Source organism: Cinclus cinclus, chromosome 2 (genome assembly GCF_963662255.1).
Source record: "Cinclus cinclus chromosome 2, bCinCin1.1, whole genome shotgun sequence".
Lineage (NCBI taxonomy): Eukaryota > Metazoa > Chordata > Aves > Passeriformes > Cinclidae > Cinclus > Cinclus cinclus.
Window position 1 is genome coordinate 78,996,935 of NC_085047.1, and position 16,254 is coordinate 79,013,188.

Sequence of the window (16,254 nt, forward strand, 5' to 3'; positions counted from 1 at the left end):
ACACTGGATACAGGACTGTATCTCTTCTGTAAGTAGTTAGTGTTTATATATGACAAAGATGTAAGACACTGGAAATGCATTTTTAAGCCATTCAATGTGTAAATACATCAGGCACAATATCATTATTGAAATTGAATCTTCCAAAATTGCCTTACTTTTAAATAAAATTCAAACATAAGGAAAAGCAGAAGAATGAAGTAAGAGGTTGATTACACATTTATCTCACATATTAATTGACAAATGCTTTCAAAGCACCCACACACTAAACTAGGGAATAACTAAATGCTGCTGCCAAGGTCACTTGTCAGGTAAGGATTGTTTAGAGTTAAGGTAAATATATCACAAACCCAAGTTGTAATATGGGCTGAATATTTAAATCCCATAGAGCAAATCTAAAGAAATATTTGTATGTGCCACGTACAAATGCACAGAGTGCTTCTAAGAAGACCTTCAGCATATGTTTCTCGCATTATATTCTGTGCCATTGTATATCATGTTCCCAGCAGCTGAGGAATAATATATTTGAACTCCAGTTATTTGGCAAACTATACAGTCTCATTTACAGACCTCTCCAGGATTATGAAAAATCTTAGGAATGCATTTATTTACACAGCATCAACCCAACAAAGGAATGGAAATTTCCAGCAGTGGGTCTCTTATAATGCTCTTTGTTTAGGAAAAGCTACCCCAAGCCACTGTATCTTAGAGACGACGCGCCCTCATGCTTCGGCCAGCTCCAGCTTCCACCGCCTTACAGGGAGGTCTCTCCCAGCTTTCTTCCCTCTTCTGGCTGTGCCGTGGACCCCAAGAGGGCTCCCCAGCCAAGTGGGATCCACCCTATCTCAATCCAGCCCGTGGCTGCTAGGAAGGTGGGAGCATGTCCAAAGGGTACCTCTTGGAAGGGAAGCACAGGAGCATCCCTCTGGCATGGGGCTGTATCAAACCCCTCCAATCCACAGGAATTATATTGCACTTAACAGGGCATTATATCTCAGGGCTTTACGTAAAGCTGGGAGTGAGGGAGCAGCCCAGGCTCCCACTCCCCTTGCCCAGGACAGACTGCTGAGTTTGAGGTGCCACCAACCAAGCTGGATCCCATCCCAGGGCAGCAGTGGCAGCACAGGGTACCTCCGTGTGTGCTGGGCTGCAGTGGTCTCAGCCCTCCCTCCAAGAGCACAGGGCATGTGCTGTCCTTTATGTTAATTAGGCAATGTGTAGTCCTTTCACTGTAGAGTGGGGAATTCAGGAATTTGTGATAAATTGCCACCTTTAAGGAGCACCAGACTTAAGAAGTCTAGGCTCAGGTGCATCTCTATGGAAAGATGAAGAGTGCTGGTGGGATTTAAGCATGGGCCACGGTTATGTTGTTTATCTTTTGTAAAAGTGGCCAAATGAAATTTTAATGTCAAAACTGAGATCGAGAGAGCTCATGTTAGTACTCAGATTTTCTCTATACACTTTTAGTATTTGAAAAATGCTTTATAAATGCATTTTGTGTCATGGTTGAAGGCTTTTCTCTTAGAAAGATCCATCTGGGGCAAATTTTGAACCTCTACAATAGAGCAGAAGGGGCTTTATTAGCTAATTGCTTGTGCTATACTGGTTCCTACATTGGTGCAATCAGTCCTGAGGGAGTTATGCCAGGTGGGGAGAGAAGGAGACAGATTTTACTACACAGGGCTGCAAAAGCTTCTAAGCAGGGCAGAAACTCATACAAAAAGAGCTTCTGCCCTTTCCACTCCCCAGCAGGCATTCAGTGGCTCTTAATCTGTTTTCCTCCACTCATTAAAGACCTGTGTCCAAAAGGCAGAGGGAGAAGGATTCGGATGGCACATTGACATTTCCCGAGGGGAGAAGTTTCACCATGAGCCGGGAGCAGAATGGATCTGTGTGCCTCCATAGCCTTTCCACCCAGAGATAGCCCCTAGAGGAGGCAGCTGCTCCCATCCCAGGGGACGCAGGCCCTGCAGAGGATGGCACCTCTCTGGGCTCCTCCTCAGCAAGGCACGACTCCTCCATCCTTGTTGGCTCAAAGAGGTAAATGCAGGGTGAGTTGCTTTTGGAATGGTCATGCTGTGTCAGCACATTCCCAGTGCAGGCGATGAGCATGGAGTGGGAAGCCACCCAGCACTGCAGACACCTGCTCACCATCGTGCCAAAACCTGTTCTGCACCAAGCAACCCACCAAAGCAACTACCCACCTCCAAAATCCCTGTTTAAAAGGCATTAAGGAGCGCTCATGAGCCTCATTTCAATTTCCAAGGCAGGATCCTACTAGAGAGGTAATGTTCTGACCAGATGGCTCTTTTTAAGCCTTACTGAGGGAATTCAGAAGCCTGTACAGCCAAAATATTGTTTCAGTTAATTTAAGTAGCAGCAGTCTTGCTGCCTTTTCTCTCCTCTCTGTGCTAGCCAGATTTTTCCGGGGCCTGGAGTAGCTCTCTGCAAAAGCTCTGTCAGTTGAATTAGAGAATCACAGTAAAAAATGTCTCTTCAATCCTATTCAGAAAATGAACATGACTTTAGAAAAAACATGGGACACAAAAATACGGTCAATTCCATGCTTGTTGGTAGAGCAAGCCTGACTATTATTATTTTTCAAAACTCCATCATATTTTACAGCTACCTTTCCCTTCAGTATCAAATGCCATCTGCGTGCCCTGTTGTGATTTACTTTCAGATTGAATTTTCTAGTTTATATTTAACAAATTGCTTCCATGACTATAAACCTTAAGTTAACTCCAAATTACTAAATGAAGGGTATCTGAGGATCCTAAAGTCTTAATATCGGTTATTTTTCACTTTTCCATATAATAACCATGATGCTCACTAGGGAGAAAAGATGCATGATTGGATAGGCTGTTTGTCCAAGAAGCTGCTTTTGTGCTATAAAATAAAGATTTGCTTGGCAGCAGCAAGTGTGCTCTCTAGGATTCTTCTGTTCCCAATACAGTATAAGACAGAGAACGAAAATCAGTGGACAGTATTCCTGATTTCTAGAACTTTCCTCGGCTTCTTTAATTTTAATCCTTCCTGCTCTAGAGAAGCACACAGTAAGGCAGCAACCACAATGAGAAGGTAACTAAAGAAAATGCAAAGACAGCAATAAAAAACTCTCATATCTGCCTCTCATTCAGGGATCGTAAATAGATTGTTTGTTCAGGCAGAGGGAGAGATTTTGGTGGCGTGAGGAATTTCTGGAGCTGGACCAAGCAGCAGCTCCAGGCCCTCCCCAGCTGAAAGGGCTATCCCTGGTGGTTCAGGCAGCTTCAGAGACTGTAAGATGGAAAAACAGCTTGTCTGGTCCACACAGCGGGGCAAAGCCCTTCTATATGGGCTGGAAACAGTAATGCCAGGTGGAGAAGAAATTAAGGACCTTGTAGGTCCTTGTTCTTCATCTTCCCTGACCCACTGTGGACTTGAAGGATCACAAAGTCCTTTCTACCTGTTGAGCTTTAGAAAGGGTTTCTTCTGTCAGAGTTCTTGCACTGCTGCTCAGGAGTTGTATGAGGCAAAAATCAATCTCTATTTCATGTGGTTGTTGCTCTTTCTTTCTTGACCTTCTGTGTCCTTCCATCTGCTCCTAGAGAAGCGTATCTCACACAAACAGGCCTGCTTCTGGCTTTACAAACTGATTTATCCTCTGAACTCACTGACTACTTCTACTCCAGTGGACAATTACACTGGCAAAAAGAAACAAAAGAGTGATTTCTAATGTTTTTTACATATCAGTACAAATGCTACAGAAACTTAATGGTAATGATATTTTGCAGAATTCCCTCCCCATGCACACTTCAACAGATCAGAGACTCACCGAGTCTCCTCTTGATATGTTTGACAAACCTTTCCAAGGATCATTTCTTTACCCCAAAGATTTTGTGTACAAGTGTCTTTCTGCCCATAATGTTGTTACAGAAAAGGGGTGAATGTGAAAGTGTCCAGAGGAGAGGCTATGGAAATACGTTGCCCAAAAGCTTTGTCCATACAGCTCACTGCCTGTGAAGTCTACAGTTTGTCAAATGTGACTGCACTGGTTATTTGGGCATTTCTTACCTACTGCAAAGATACTTAAAGAAAGCCAGAGATAGATGTGAGCCTGCTCTGGAGGCAGGACAGGCCTGAGCAGAGAAGAGAGAGAAGCATTATTTTATCCCAGTCTGGAATATACTCTCAGTTGACCCAGATTTCACTGAACACCTCCTCGCAGCTCACTAACCTTTGGAAGTTCATTATGAGGCAGAAGAATCATGACCCAGCTCTTTATGACAGCTCTTTGGCTACAACTTGCAGAAGAAAAAAATTAATTAAACCTGCATTCAGCACCATCACAGCTGTTAGCTCTTGACTTCCCCAAAAATATGGTCTCAACCTTCTGTTTCAAGAGAAATCATTCCTTTGTACTGAGGATAATCACTCCTCCCCCAGGCACAGACCCAACACCATTTGCTGTGATCAGGCTCCTCTTCTCCTTTGTTCATTACCTGTAAGCAAATCCAAGTGTTCTTTTTAAGCCCCAAAGCAAAGACTTCCAAATTTCCTCTGCAGGGAGTCACTTAAACAACGTGTGTTTTCATTAATCTCAGGGGAATTATCTTCCTGAATGCCATGCTTTTTAGGGGGAGTCTTTGCCATCCACCTGCTCCCTTCCCTCCTCAGAAGACCAAATCTGCCCTGCTTGCAGAACACAAAACTCTTATTTCCTTATAACAGCTAATATTGTACAGGCTTAGATGTAGTGTTCTCAGGCCCAAGCAGATTATAGTGTATTTATTCCTTGTATTTTCGGTGTCTCCAAAAAGTCATAACTAGACCTTTGGGTTTCAGAAGTGGGCGAGACACTGAATTACCATGGAAAGAACTAGTGTTTCTCAGATAACTGTGGACCAAAGATTTCTTGTGTCTATGGACTTGAGGCCACTTGTCTATATGGGTTAGGAGGTACACAAGGTTCACCACGGCCAGCTGGCATCACCCTTTCTGCTCATTTCCATTTAGCCTGGCATCTGCCCGCGAGTGCTGACACAGGTCACCAGGGTTGGAAGGGGACTTACATAATTACTGATTTACACAATGGCTGTATTCACACACAGCCTCTGGCCCGTGTTACCAGAGCAGTGTGGGAGCTCTGTTTGACTCACGACATCTCCTAATGAAGAAGGGGGTGGAGGAAAGAAGGGTGGCTGGCTTTTTGGTCCCCTTATGCCCATTTCCCCCATGTCCTAGATGCACATCCCTTCCAAAGGCAGCCCAGTTGGACAAAGAGATAACCAGATTGCCACATACTCTGCAGGGATTTGGTCTGCAAAGGAAAGTATTGCAAAATTGTTGAGAAAAGTAATTGGAAAAAAACAAACCTTTATCAGTGGGGCACTGTTTTAAACTGTGTGACAGCAGAGTACTGTCCAAGGACCTCCCCTCATTTGTGAGACTCTCATACAATCCGTAGTCCCCTAAGTAGTGGAAGAGGGGATTTTAGCAATTCCATAAGCATTAGATAACCCCTATTTTAGATCCATACTTAATTCAAAATTCAGCAGCAGATGATTCCTTGTCCATATTGCAGTTTCCTGGAACATTATCTTGTCTTGCTTTTCCTTTTTTTCCACTGGCCTAGCTACCCAGAATGTCCCCCATGCCAATGCCTTACCTACTCACCAGGATCCCCTAGTACCTTCAAGCCTGCCATCTAAGTAGCCTGACTGGATTCTCAGAGTAACCTGCTTTTGAAAAACTTGTGTCTCTCTACACAGTGGCCCAGGACAGCCCATGTATGGACACGTACAAATAAACCTAGCACTATTAGCTATATTCTTTCATCTGATGCAAGACAATTGGGATTTTCTTACTGCTGTTGATAAGCCATGATCTTAATGTAGCCTATATAAATATCTTTGAGAAAATCTTGGCAACTCTTATGTGGGAGTCAAAGTTGTTGGCTGCATGTATGATGAGATCAAGGTGTCAAATCAAAGGTGTATTAGCAAAGGCTGGACAATGATTGAGTGGACCACGGCAGTGGTTCCAAAAACAGAGCACAGAGTTCTCAAAACCGATGCTCATGCTTGCAGTCCCATCTTCCAACAGACAGGGAGCCAGCAGACGTTTTGGAATTTACAGGAGTTATTTGGTACTTCAAAATGTACATACTTCTTGTGTCTTAGGGAAAACAATCTTCATATTCAGTACCAATGCAAGTGGTTAATAGATTACAATGGTCTAAGAACTGAAGGTATGCAGTAACCCTCTTAGGGAGCTCATTGCAGTCATGAGGATGGATGTGGTTAGAGGCACAGGTAACCACTGATGGAGCAAACGCTGAAGAAAAAGCCATGAGCATTCCCAGGTGCAAGGGTATATCTAATTCTTCTGTATTGACAACCAAAGGGGACTAGCTCATCTGATTACTGTCCCACATGTCCCAGAACAATTACTGTTCGACTTTAATTAACTCAAGTACTTTATAGTACACATCTCAGGGATAATTGCGTCACATTATTATGAGGTGCCTTAAATGTTCTATATCATGATAGTTTTATCCTGCTTATTTCTCACCTTAATCCAGTGGCACATAAAGACATAAAATATGGTGAGAGTAAAACCCCATGTGTATCATATAAAAAGGTTTCGGTACAGATGAAGAAGTATAAAACTTTACATTCCCTGATCTTATGGAAAAATGTAACGGTACATCACTTGCCATCCTGTCCATCCCCTGTGTAGTCAAAGTCAATACAATTACATATATAACACAATTCCATTATACCCATGATAAACACTAGCGCCTGCATCATTTCTTCCCCTCTCCTGGTTCCATCAGAAAATATTTATACCCAGACAACACTGAAATAATGAAATGGTCTTACAGAACTACCAAGCTCTTCACTACTCCCGAAAGTTTCACAAAGTAAATGTTCCCGAATACAGGAGAGACGCACAAAAAGAGGAGGTTTTCATGTTATAGGAAACACTGCATTTATGTGTTCATCTTTTGCCATGGCAAATGACAGCCCAACACTGAGACTCTTTCTGTGACTTGATACATGTCATTTCTTATAGGTAAAGGAAATCTTTAAGGATGACATATAACAAGAGCCATGTTCAAGATCCATGGCAGTGTACAGCCAGGGTTGTATTCTAAGCTGTCAAAGAAGAGCCCTCAATTACATGTTGAACTTTGCTGGGTCTGACCTGTGCCAGAGTGGCTACATTTATCTAAAAGGAAGTTCATATGATACAAGCATAAAATCTGCCAGACTGGTGTGTTACAAAGTGCATCTGCATCTGCAAAGTGGTTCTGCATCTCTTCAGTCTCTCCACAACCCCCTCGAAATTTGTTGCATTTGTTATTCTTATTGCACAACTGATTTGCCCTCCTTTATCACAAGCCTATATCTTCATGTCCTGACCTGTGAAAATGACTGTTCTCTGTCAGCTATGCCTTATGGCTTCTCTTGCTTGTAAGCTGGATCCTTGCATCACTTAGAGCTGACCATTCTGAATTCCCATTTTTTCCAAGACTATCATTTGCCATTACTTTTTGAAGGGAAAAACAACAACAACAACAACAACAACAACAACAAAAACAAAAAAACCACCACCACCTAGCAGCCTAGCAGCTGCCCGTAATTTTAATTCACTAGTAGCTGTTTTCTATATTTGCCAAATCTTCTTTTTTTCATCCTCACAGCAGTTTAGGATATACTGAAATTTGAAGTAGAGCTGTTAAGACCTTACTCAGCTTGGCCTGCATCTCGAATAAATTGCTGTTACTTTTTTAAAATGTTACTACTGTCCTACTAGGGCATTAAATGTCATTGTGAATAATACTTCATGCCAGAAGGAAAAACCCTGAGTCTTCCCTTGCTGGAAGGATCTTCAGATAGTTCCCAAATAGGGAGCGCTTCCCATTCACTTTCTTCTTTGATTCCTCCTTGGTAGTCTGCCCTGACAGAGCTGTAGAGCAATCAGGCTGAGGGAGCACAGACATTTTGTATTTACAAAATGCTGCTGTGTTGTGCTGCCTTCACAGCTGTACAGCGTGGACCAGCCAAAGTGCCCTTACAGGTCCCATACACTGCAGACTGGTGAGTGCCAAAGTCACCCTGTTTCTCACAGGGCTTTGCCTTCAGCACATTATCTGTGTGGCTGCATGAAGGATGGCACTGAACAGGCATGGCAGAATCTGTGCCACGTCGCTTTAAACAGGGGCAAAGTCTTTGGCCCACAGACCTGCCCATTCCTCAGTAGGGCTGCACTTCCAGACTGCTGTCTGGTGAGTGCCAGTTGTCCTCCATTCCCCCACTCCTCATCCCAGCTGAATTATTTGCATCTAGGTATTGTCACTCGGAGGCTGCGCCCATCATCTGCAGCTCCGTCTCCTGGATGGTCCTTCTCCCCACTTCTCCATCAGCCTTTACCTGGAGGGCCTGTCCCTTCCCAAGGCAGGTCTGATACATTTGATTGGCAGGTCTGATACATTTGATTAGTTTCTGAAACGGCTTCCTCTGAATGATTTATATGGCTGCATGGTGAGCAAGAACCACAGCCACTGAATGTGATGGATACAAATCCCAGCCTTGCATTACCCACGTGCTGTTGTTCCTGTGCATGCTGCAGGCTTCTTTAAGAGCAGGCCCTTGGTCCCATAGTTGAACTACTGGAAATCTAAGTACAGGCTGGAAGTGTGAGATTGTTGAGAAAACTAGCCAAAAAGAAAATTTAGATCTATGAGTAAATTAATCCCCAGATTAATGCTATCAAAGCAAATGGAGTTTATAGAAAATCTTGTTTTCTTTATATTCATGTGAGAGAAAATCAAAAGAATGCTAGAGGCAAATTTCATCTAGCAGAACTGGAAAAGAGAGCATGGGGACAAAGCTGTAATTACTGGTATTTCCTATCTGTTGAAACCTGTGGGTGGAAAGAGAGTCACTGAATAGGGTATATTCAATGGCATTAAAATTGGTTTCTTTTTCTGGACTTTAGCTCAACACTGCAAATTAACAGGTGGAAAACAAGCCTCAGAAAGAACAGGCAGAGAAGCCAACTTCATGTTACCCTTTGCTGTCAGGGAAAGAAATAGGCATTTTTTTCCTTCAAGAATTCAAATTCCTAGCAACCTGAAGTACAGTTGCACACTGACAAGCAGGGAATGTATGGCATTTCTCATGTGGTTCAGTGTCTGTGTGTCCATATACACACACCATTATCCTGTTTTCCTTTTAAACATATTACTTTAATGAAGACAGGACAAGCATGCTGTTTAGTTAACTCTTGCTTTATAAAAATGACATTCTGACCCAGATTCATCATGGTACAGCTTAGATACCTGCAGGGGTATCTGACTTTAGCTCATTCTGTATCCAGTCAGTGGAAAGGTTGAGACCCTCCCAGCCATGATTTGGACCACCAGAAATCAGAACTGATATTGCTAGGCGCCCATCTCTTTCTGCAAACCACTGCAGGTGCTTAAGGTAACTGTACTCCTAATCAGCCTTTCACAGAACCAGGAAGGATGATCTGAGACTTCAGCATACTTCTTCTTATGACTGTCATCCCACATGCAAATTTCTTCTGTAAGCAATAGCTGTTACTGAATTAGCCTTATTCTTTATTTTGCTGCTGAATTATCTGCTACTGAATGGGTGTTACTGAATACCTACAGAAAAAAGGACGTTTTTTAACCATGTTTTTCTTAGAGCTAAAAAAATGTACCTTACAGTTCGAGATCTCTGCATAGACCTGAATTATTCCAAATAAGTCCTATGTCATAAAATGTTTACTTAGTTTCCTTTTTTTCACAACTGTTAATAAATTGAATAGTTTGAGACTGCATTTTCTTTTAAGTTTTAAAAATATAACTGAAAATTGCAGAGATGTAGCTATAATTAGAAGTGGTGTAGTAGTAGTAGTAGTAATAATAATAATAATAATAATAATAATAATAATAATAATAATAGTGATAATGGTGGCGTTGGGGTAAAGGTAGGGTTGATTGTTTGCCCAGTAAACAAAAAAATTCAATTTGAAGCACCTACCCTTGAGTATCTGTCAGTCCCATTCTCCAAACCTACCTGAAATATTGCAAGTTATAGTAGGAATATCTACTTTGAATAAAATAATGGTTTTTACTATTGTGTTTTCAATGGCTTTAATACAGCCTGCTCCTACATGCAAGAATACTGATTTGTGTTAGCTTACTGTTTAAGGTGGATTTTTGTCTTAACTATTCCAGAACATGATCTACCATTTAATTAATGCTGCTTCAGTTCAGCTAGATACACCACTGGAGTAACACATTTCCTAAATATTTTTGTAAATGGGTTATATTTTCACCTTACTTGCTGGAGTCTTCTATTTAATAATTATCAAGCCTCAAAAGAAAACCAGAAAAAGGTTTGTTCTCCTGTGCATTTCTCTCGCTGCTCATGCACAGACACTTGTGCTGCTATGGACTGTCCCTTGCTCTTGGTTAGCCATGCTCACTGTCAAACCCAAGGCCAGCCTGTGATCCCATATCAATTGCAGCAGGACATTAAAAGGGTGTGCAGTGCTTCACCTTATGTAGTGCTGAGGCCAGGCCCTCAGTTCTGAGTTCTTCAGGGAATGGTTTACACCTTTGTACTTGGATTTTTGGGTTTGTTGGTTTGTTGTTTGGGGTTTTTTTATATGTCAAAACTAATGTCAGAATTGTAAATAAGATTTTTTTTTTGTCTATTGAACTTCAGCATGTCTTAATATAATGTTTTATCTTCCAAATCCTACCTCAGAGACACATGGGGATTAAAACATCTAGGGGAACAAGCCAGGTTTGGCACTATGTAAAGCATATGCCTTCTGTTTAAGATTTAACTATGATTCATAGTTAATTGTTTTAAACTTATCACCATGATACCTCCAAAAAACCCTTAGGAATACAAAGTAACTTTTGAAACCTATCCTGACTCTTGGATTGCCACCTCTGAGGCATACAGAGTAGTTCTGTATCCATTTGGGGAAATTCCCTATAAGTAGTGTTCAGGTGGGCTTTACCTTGGCTCCAGAGGAGATTTGGGCAATATTATTGCACCGCCCACATGGTTATTTCAGCTTTTAGAACAGCCCCAGCCTATCTTTAGCACTGGAGACATAATGGAGAGGTACAGCAGCAGCAGCACAACCTCAGCAAACCTCCGGGTCAAGAAAATTTTCTCCACCCACACAAACACCTGTTACTGTTTGCTGACAAAGATAACTTCTGGCTTTGCCCTCTGTCTTCAGGCAGTTTCCCACTGTGGCACAGCCCTGGATGGATGCTGGATGGTGATGCTGGAAGTGGGGAACAGAGCTGCCCCCCAGGTGTGGTGTCCACCAGCCCCTCTCCCCAGCTGGCACACACGGCCTCACTGCTCTTGGCCCTCAGTGTTTGCCAGCTAGAGGCTGAAACAGGCCAGCTGCACCCTGGGCTTCTCTTTTCTCTCTCTTTGCCTCCTCTTTGGAGAGCTTCTCACCCTTCACATTTCTTTAAATGGGTTTGCCCCATCTCGATAAGTTTGTCTCCTAAAACTTCTTCAGGATTCCTGTGAGAGAAGACATTTCTTGGCAAACAGATGTGTTTGTAAAGAACAAGACACGCCAACTACAATTTCCAGAAGTGTCTCAGGAAGTTCATATTCTCTCTTTTCCAGGGAGCGTTTACTTTCCGCGGGAGCATGATCGACATGCCATTACTGAAGCAGGCACAGAACATTGTTATACTTGCCACAGCCATCAAGAAAAAATGAGCTGGTAAATTAAGCTCTCGCCATAGGGCCCCAGTAGCTGTTTTAAAAGATCACTATAATACTTGGGAGGGGGGGGGAAGGAATGCAAAATTAAAGACGTCAGGCTTAAACAGAAATTAATTTCCATTTTGCAGATCTGTCATAGTTTGCTTGCTGGAATTGCTAATTACTAAAACTATTCCCAACTCACACCACTGCTCATTCCTGCACGGCCCATGTTCTAGTCATAACCTGCAATGAAGCTACATCACCAAATCTGTGACATCACAATAATTACTACAAATGCAGGATTATGACTTCACTGAAGGAGAAAGGCAAAACATAAGCCCTGAGCCCTGTTAAAAGAACAGATGGAAATTAATTCAATTGTTTTTATTTCTTTCTGTGCTTCTCCCGACTGTGATGCAGAACTCCTGGCAGAAAGGAGAAAGGCTTGAATAATTATGCACCAGTTGAAATAACTGCAATGAAAATCTTTTCCCTGTGTGAGCTTTGCTTTCCCCCCACACTGCCCTTCTGTAAATGTGCAACAGCCATTAAAAATAATGCTTCAACAATGCAGGACTCTTGACTTTCTTCTCTTTTTTTAAGCAGTTGCTATTCAGAGAGTTTCCTCCTGGACGCGTCCAGCCCGGGAAGGATTGGACAGCAATAAACTTGTAGTTTTTGGAGACACAATGCAGCAGAACTTGTGCATATGGTCTCGAGTCAGATTTACATCACATTAGGGATACGGCTACAGATCATGTGGGCTGTGTGGTTAACGGGCTTAGTAAAGCTGTTTTGAAGAGGTTAACCCAGCTTGTAGTAAGGGTAAATAAACATAACAACCAGGCATTGTCCTCTATTCAGCATGTACTCTTATATGGAGGGCTAAAGGGTATTGAAGCTGCAGAGGATCAACTTGTGGTTGCCAGAGGACTCCAATGAAGTTTGAAACACCAACAATCAGAGATTTTGTTTCTGTTCCTCATTAAATCATGAGCTTTTGTGCTCAGACTATGAACGACTGTTCTTTAAGAAATTAACAGAATGGGAAGTTTTAAACTATGCACCAACCTTTTCATGACCTACACAGCAGCAACGCTGCTGCACTTAGACAAACACCGCGGGGAAGGCTGTTCTGTTTATTTAAAACTGTAAATAGAAAACAGTTGTTTTTTAGTTTCATTTCTCACCGCCTCCATGGCCATTTCGCGTATGGAGCCTCAGTGCCTTACTCCTCCCGTTTCCTTGCTTAGTGTGTCTCCCCCCCGTCTCCGAGCGGCGATTTCACTTATTTTAGGTTAATTTTGGTTTAATTAAGGGGAGAGGAGAAGGGGGGAGGAAGAACCCCACCACCCGGCCGGCGTGGAAGCAGCGAGGGGAGGGAGCGCGGGGGCGGCGGGAGCGCCTCTCCGCGGCTCCCCCGGGAACGGCGGGGACACGGCGGGGCCCGGCCCGGGGAGCGGGAGAGCCGCCCAGCTCCGTCCGTCCCCGCAGAGCCCCCGCAGCCGCTCCGCGGAGTTTGGGGATGAGCAGCCAGGGCCGACCCCCCTCTCTCCCCCTCCGCCACCCGGGTCCCGTCCGAGGCGCTGCGCCGGGGGATCCCTTACAGCGCGGGGACCTCCGGGCTAATCTGATTAATTAAAGACTACCTGCTTATACTGCAGCTCCCCCTCATCCCCGCGCGTTTCAGGACACCCTCCGTTATTAATTCCAGGCTGACTAAATTATGGGCAGCACTATTAAAACATTATCAGAACTAATGAGAAACAATTACTTAGGAGATGAGCTGGGACGAGCCGTAGCCGGGCGCGCGTGTCGCTCTCTCCGCAGATTGCGTTAATAAATCATCAGGTGCGCGGCAAGGCGGCTGCGAGGCCTGGCGCGGGGCACGGAGAATGAGATGTACGAGAAAAGGATTGCTTGGGGTTGTTTTTTTTTTTTTTGTGGGTCGGGGGTTTGTTTGTTTTTGTTTGGTTTTTTTTCCTTGTTTGTTTTTTGGTATTTTTTGTTTAATTTTGGTGGGGTTTTTTTGGCATAATTTTTACATTAATCTCAATAGGATGCGTGTGGTGCAGATGGTTTTATTCCCTTAATACCAGGAAGAGGGGGAGGGGAAGAGTAGGATGAGGACGACTTCAAAAACTAATGTCTTCATTGTTTTACTGAAGCCTTAGTGGCCAGGCGTGAGGCTGCCCCGGACCCGCACACCCAGCTCGCCCGCGCTCGGCGCCTCCTCTCCCTCGGCAAAGCGAAGGGACAGTAACACGCTCTCCTGAAGGGTTTACGCTCCCCCTCCCTCCTCCGCTGCTGACTGCTTAAGGAACTTCGTGACCCGTACGCGGAGAAATCGAATATGCAAATAAAATGCTGGATTTATTCAGATTTTTCCTTAAATTTCCCTGACACCCACCCCTCCAGAGGAAAATCCTGCTTCCTTTTATCAGCCTTAACGATTTTTGCTCTATCGAAAATAAAATCCGATTTATTTGGCTTTTCCGTTTACTTTCCGAAGCTTTCCTCGATTTTCCGGCTTTATTCTTCTCCTCTTTCTTTTTCTTTCTCTCTTTTTCTTTCCCGCCTGGTGCTAGGCAAGCAATTGATGAAACAAAACAGATTATAAGATTAGCAGCAGGATTTTGTGCATATTAATGATAGGGAAGGGCATCGAATGGGTTTGTAATTGCAGATCTTGCGCTTGGGATTGGGAACTGTAGCCCTGCTACAGCAAAGACCCCCCTGTGAGGTTTTCACATTGGAACTTAGAGGAAAAGTGAAAAAGTAATTACCAGAGTATAACACTGAAATGTTAAAGCACTTATTCTTTCTTTCAGCGTTCTGTTTTAGAGGGGGAAAACGGGCAAAATGGAAAATAAATTGCTTTCAAATAAGTAGGTTAGCACCTGAATGCTGGTGCGTATTTTCCCGGCTTTTTTTCCTCTCTCTTTTTTTTTTTTTTCTCTCTTTTTTTTTTTTTTTCCAAATTCTAGCAATTATCTAGCCGGGCATTGCCGACCATCCAAGCAGCAGAAAAGGGGGAAGGGAGGGCAGGGAGACCTCGGGAAAACAGGGGTACTATGCCTGTGAGGTTTGAAGCAAATATCGCCAGGAAAGCTGTTCAAAGCTGCGGTTGGAGATTTAGTGGGATTTTTCTGGGGTGTTTTTTGTTGGGTTTTTTTGTTTGTTTGCTTGGTTCGTTAGTTGGTTTTGGTTTTGGTTTTGAAATCGGGATTTAAAAGGAAAAAGAATGTTTTGGTTTTCTCTTCGACATGAACATCAAACGGTATTTTAGCAAGGGATGTTTTTCACAACCACAAATCCCTTACAGGAACGGCATATTCCTTGCAATATCGAGAAGTAACCTGATAATGAATTTTAACTCCTATTAAAGCTTTCTCCTTGTTGCTTGAGCTGTTTCAGCCCTCTCTGAGGTTATTCTTTCTAAACTCCCGATTTTTGAGTTTCAAACCCAGTGCTACTTTACTGACTTTTTCTAATCCTTCTCTCCCGTGATTAACAGCCAGAGATGGTTTAGCTTTAATGGCACCTACTCGCGCGTATTGTTTTAATTCTGTTTTCAACGGAAAATCAATGTATCTGGTGGAAATTAGGCTTTGAAAACTTTTTTTTTTACGAGCCAGTAAAACGGAGTATCTGATCCTCGGGCAGTAATTTCTGATATTGAATGGGGGGGGAGGGGTTCGGGCGGGGAAACCAACTTCGACTGCATTTCATCCGTCCCATCCCTCCAACCCTCTTCTCCCACTTTCACCTCCCTCAGGTTCAGAGTATGGCAAAGCCCCGAGGCAGGGCTAGTGTTTTATAACAACTGTTATAAAGATTTTAAAGTGAGAAGAAGGGAATAAAAGCTCGTGCGGGCAAGTCCATTATCTTCAATTTTTCCCCATTGCTGCGGCTGGGGAGCTGCGCACTTTGCGGAGGGGAGCCCTGGGGAGCAGCGCCCGGCGGGGCAGGGGGAGCGCTGCCGGTGGCTTTGGGATGCTGGCACTTGCACGAAGTGCCCCGCAGATGGGAAGGGTGTCCTTCCCACACGGAGCTGAGAATCTGGCAGCGGTGCCCTGGCGGCAGTAGGAAAACTCCCGGAGCGCTCCGCAATGCCGCGGGACCGCCGGGCTGTAGCCGCGAGACGAGCGTGGGGATGGATGGATGGATGGATGGATGGATGGATGGATGGATGGATGGATGGATGGATGGATGGATGGATGGCAGGCAGACCCTGGCCCCACAGGGATCGGGACCGCCCTCTGACTTTCTGGGCTGCTGGCAGGAGCCCTGTACACAGAGGAGAAAGGGAAGGGGGGAAAGAGGAAGGAAGGCAGGAGGAAGAGGTGACTTAACCACATTCATTAATCTGCCACAAAAGCTGCCTCCTCCAGCCACCCTCAGGCCCACAGCATCCCTTCAGTCGGGACCAGGATGGCCATGGAAAGGTCACCTGCAGAGTGGTACAGACACACACACGCACACACTCCAACCTGGCACCAAC

General features: G+C 43.9%; 1 protein-coding gene across 1 annotated transcript in view; it reads left to right on the forward strand.

Annotated features, from left to right (window-relative positions):
• CLYBL (citramalyl-CoA lyase) overlaps positions 1–11,762 on the forward strand; it is a 103,516-nt gene extending 91,754 nt beyond the window's left edge. The window contains exon 8 of the mRNA XM_062514936.1: positions 11,667–11,762. Coding sequence (XP_062370920.1) covers positions 11,667–11,762 — 96 coding nt within the window. The remainder of the gene's footprint in view (positions 1–11,666) is intronic.
• The last annotated feature ends 4,492 nt before the right edge of the window (positions 11,763–16,254 follow it).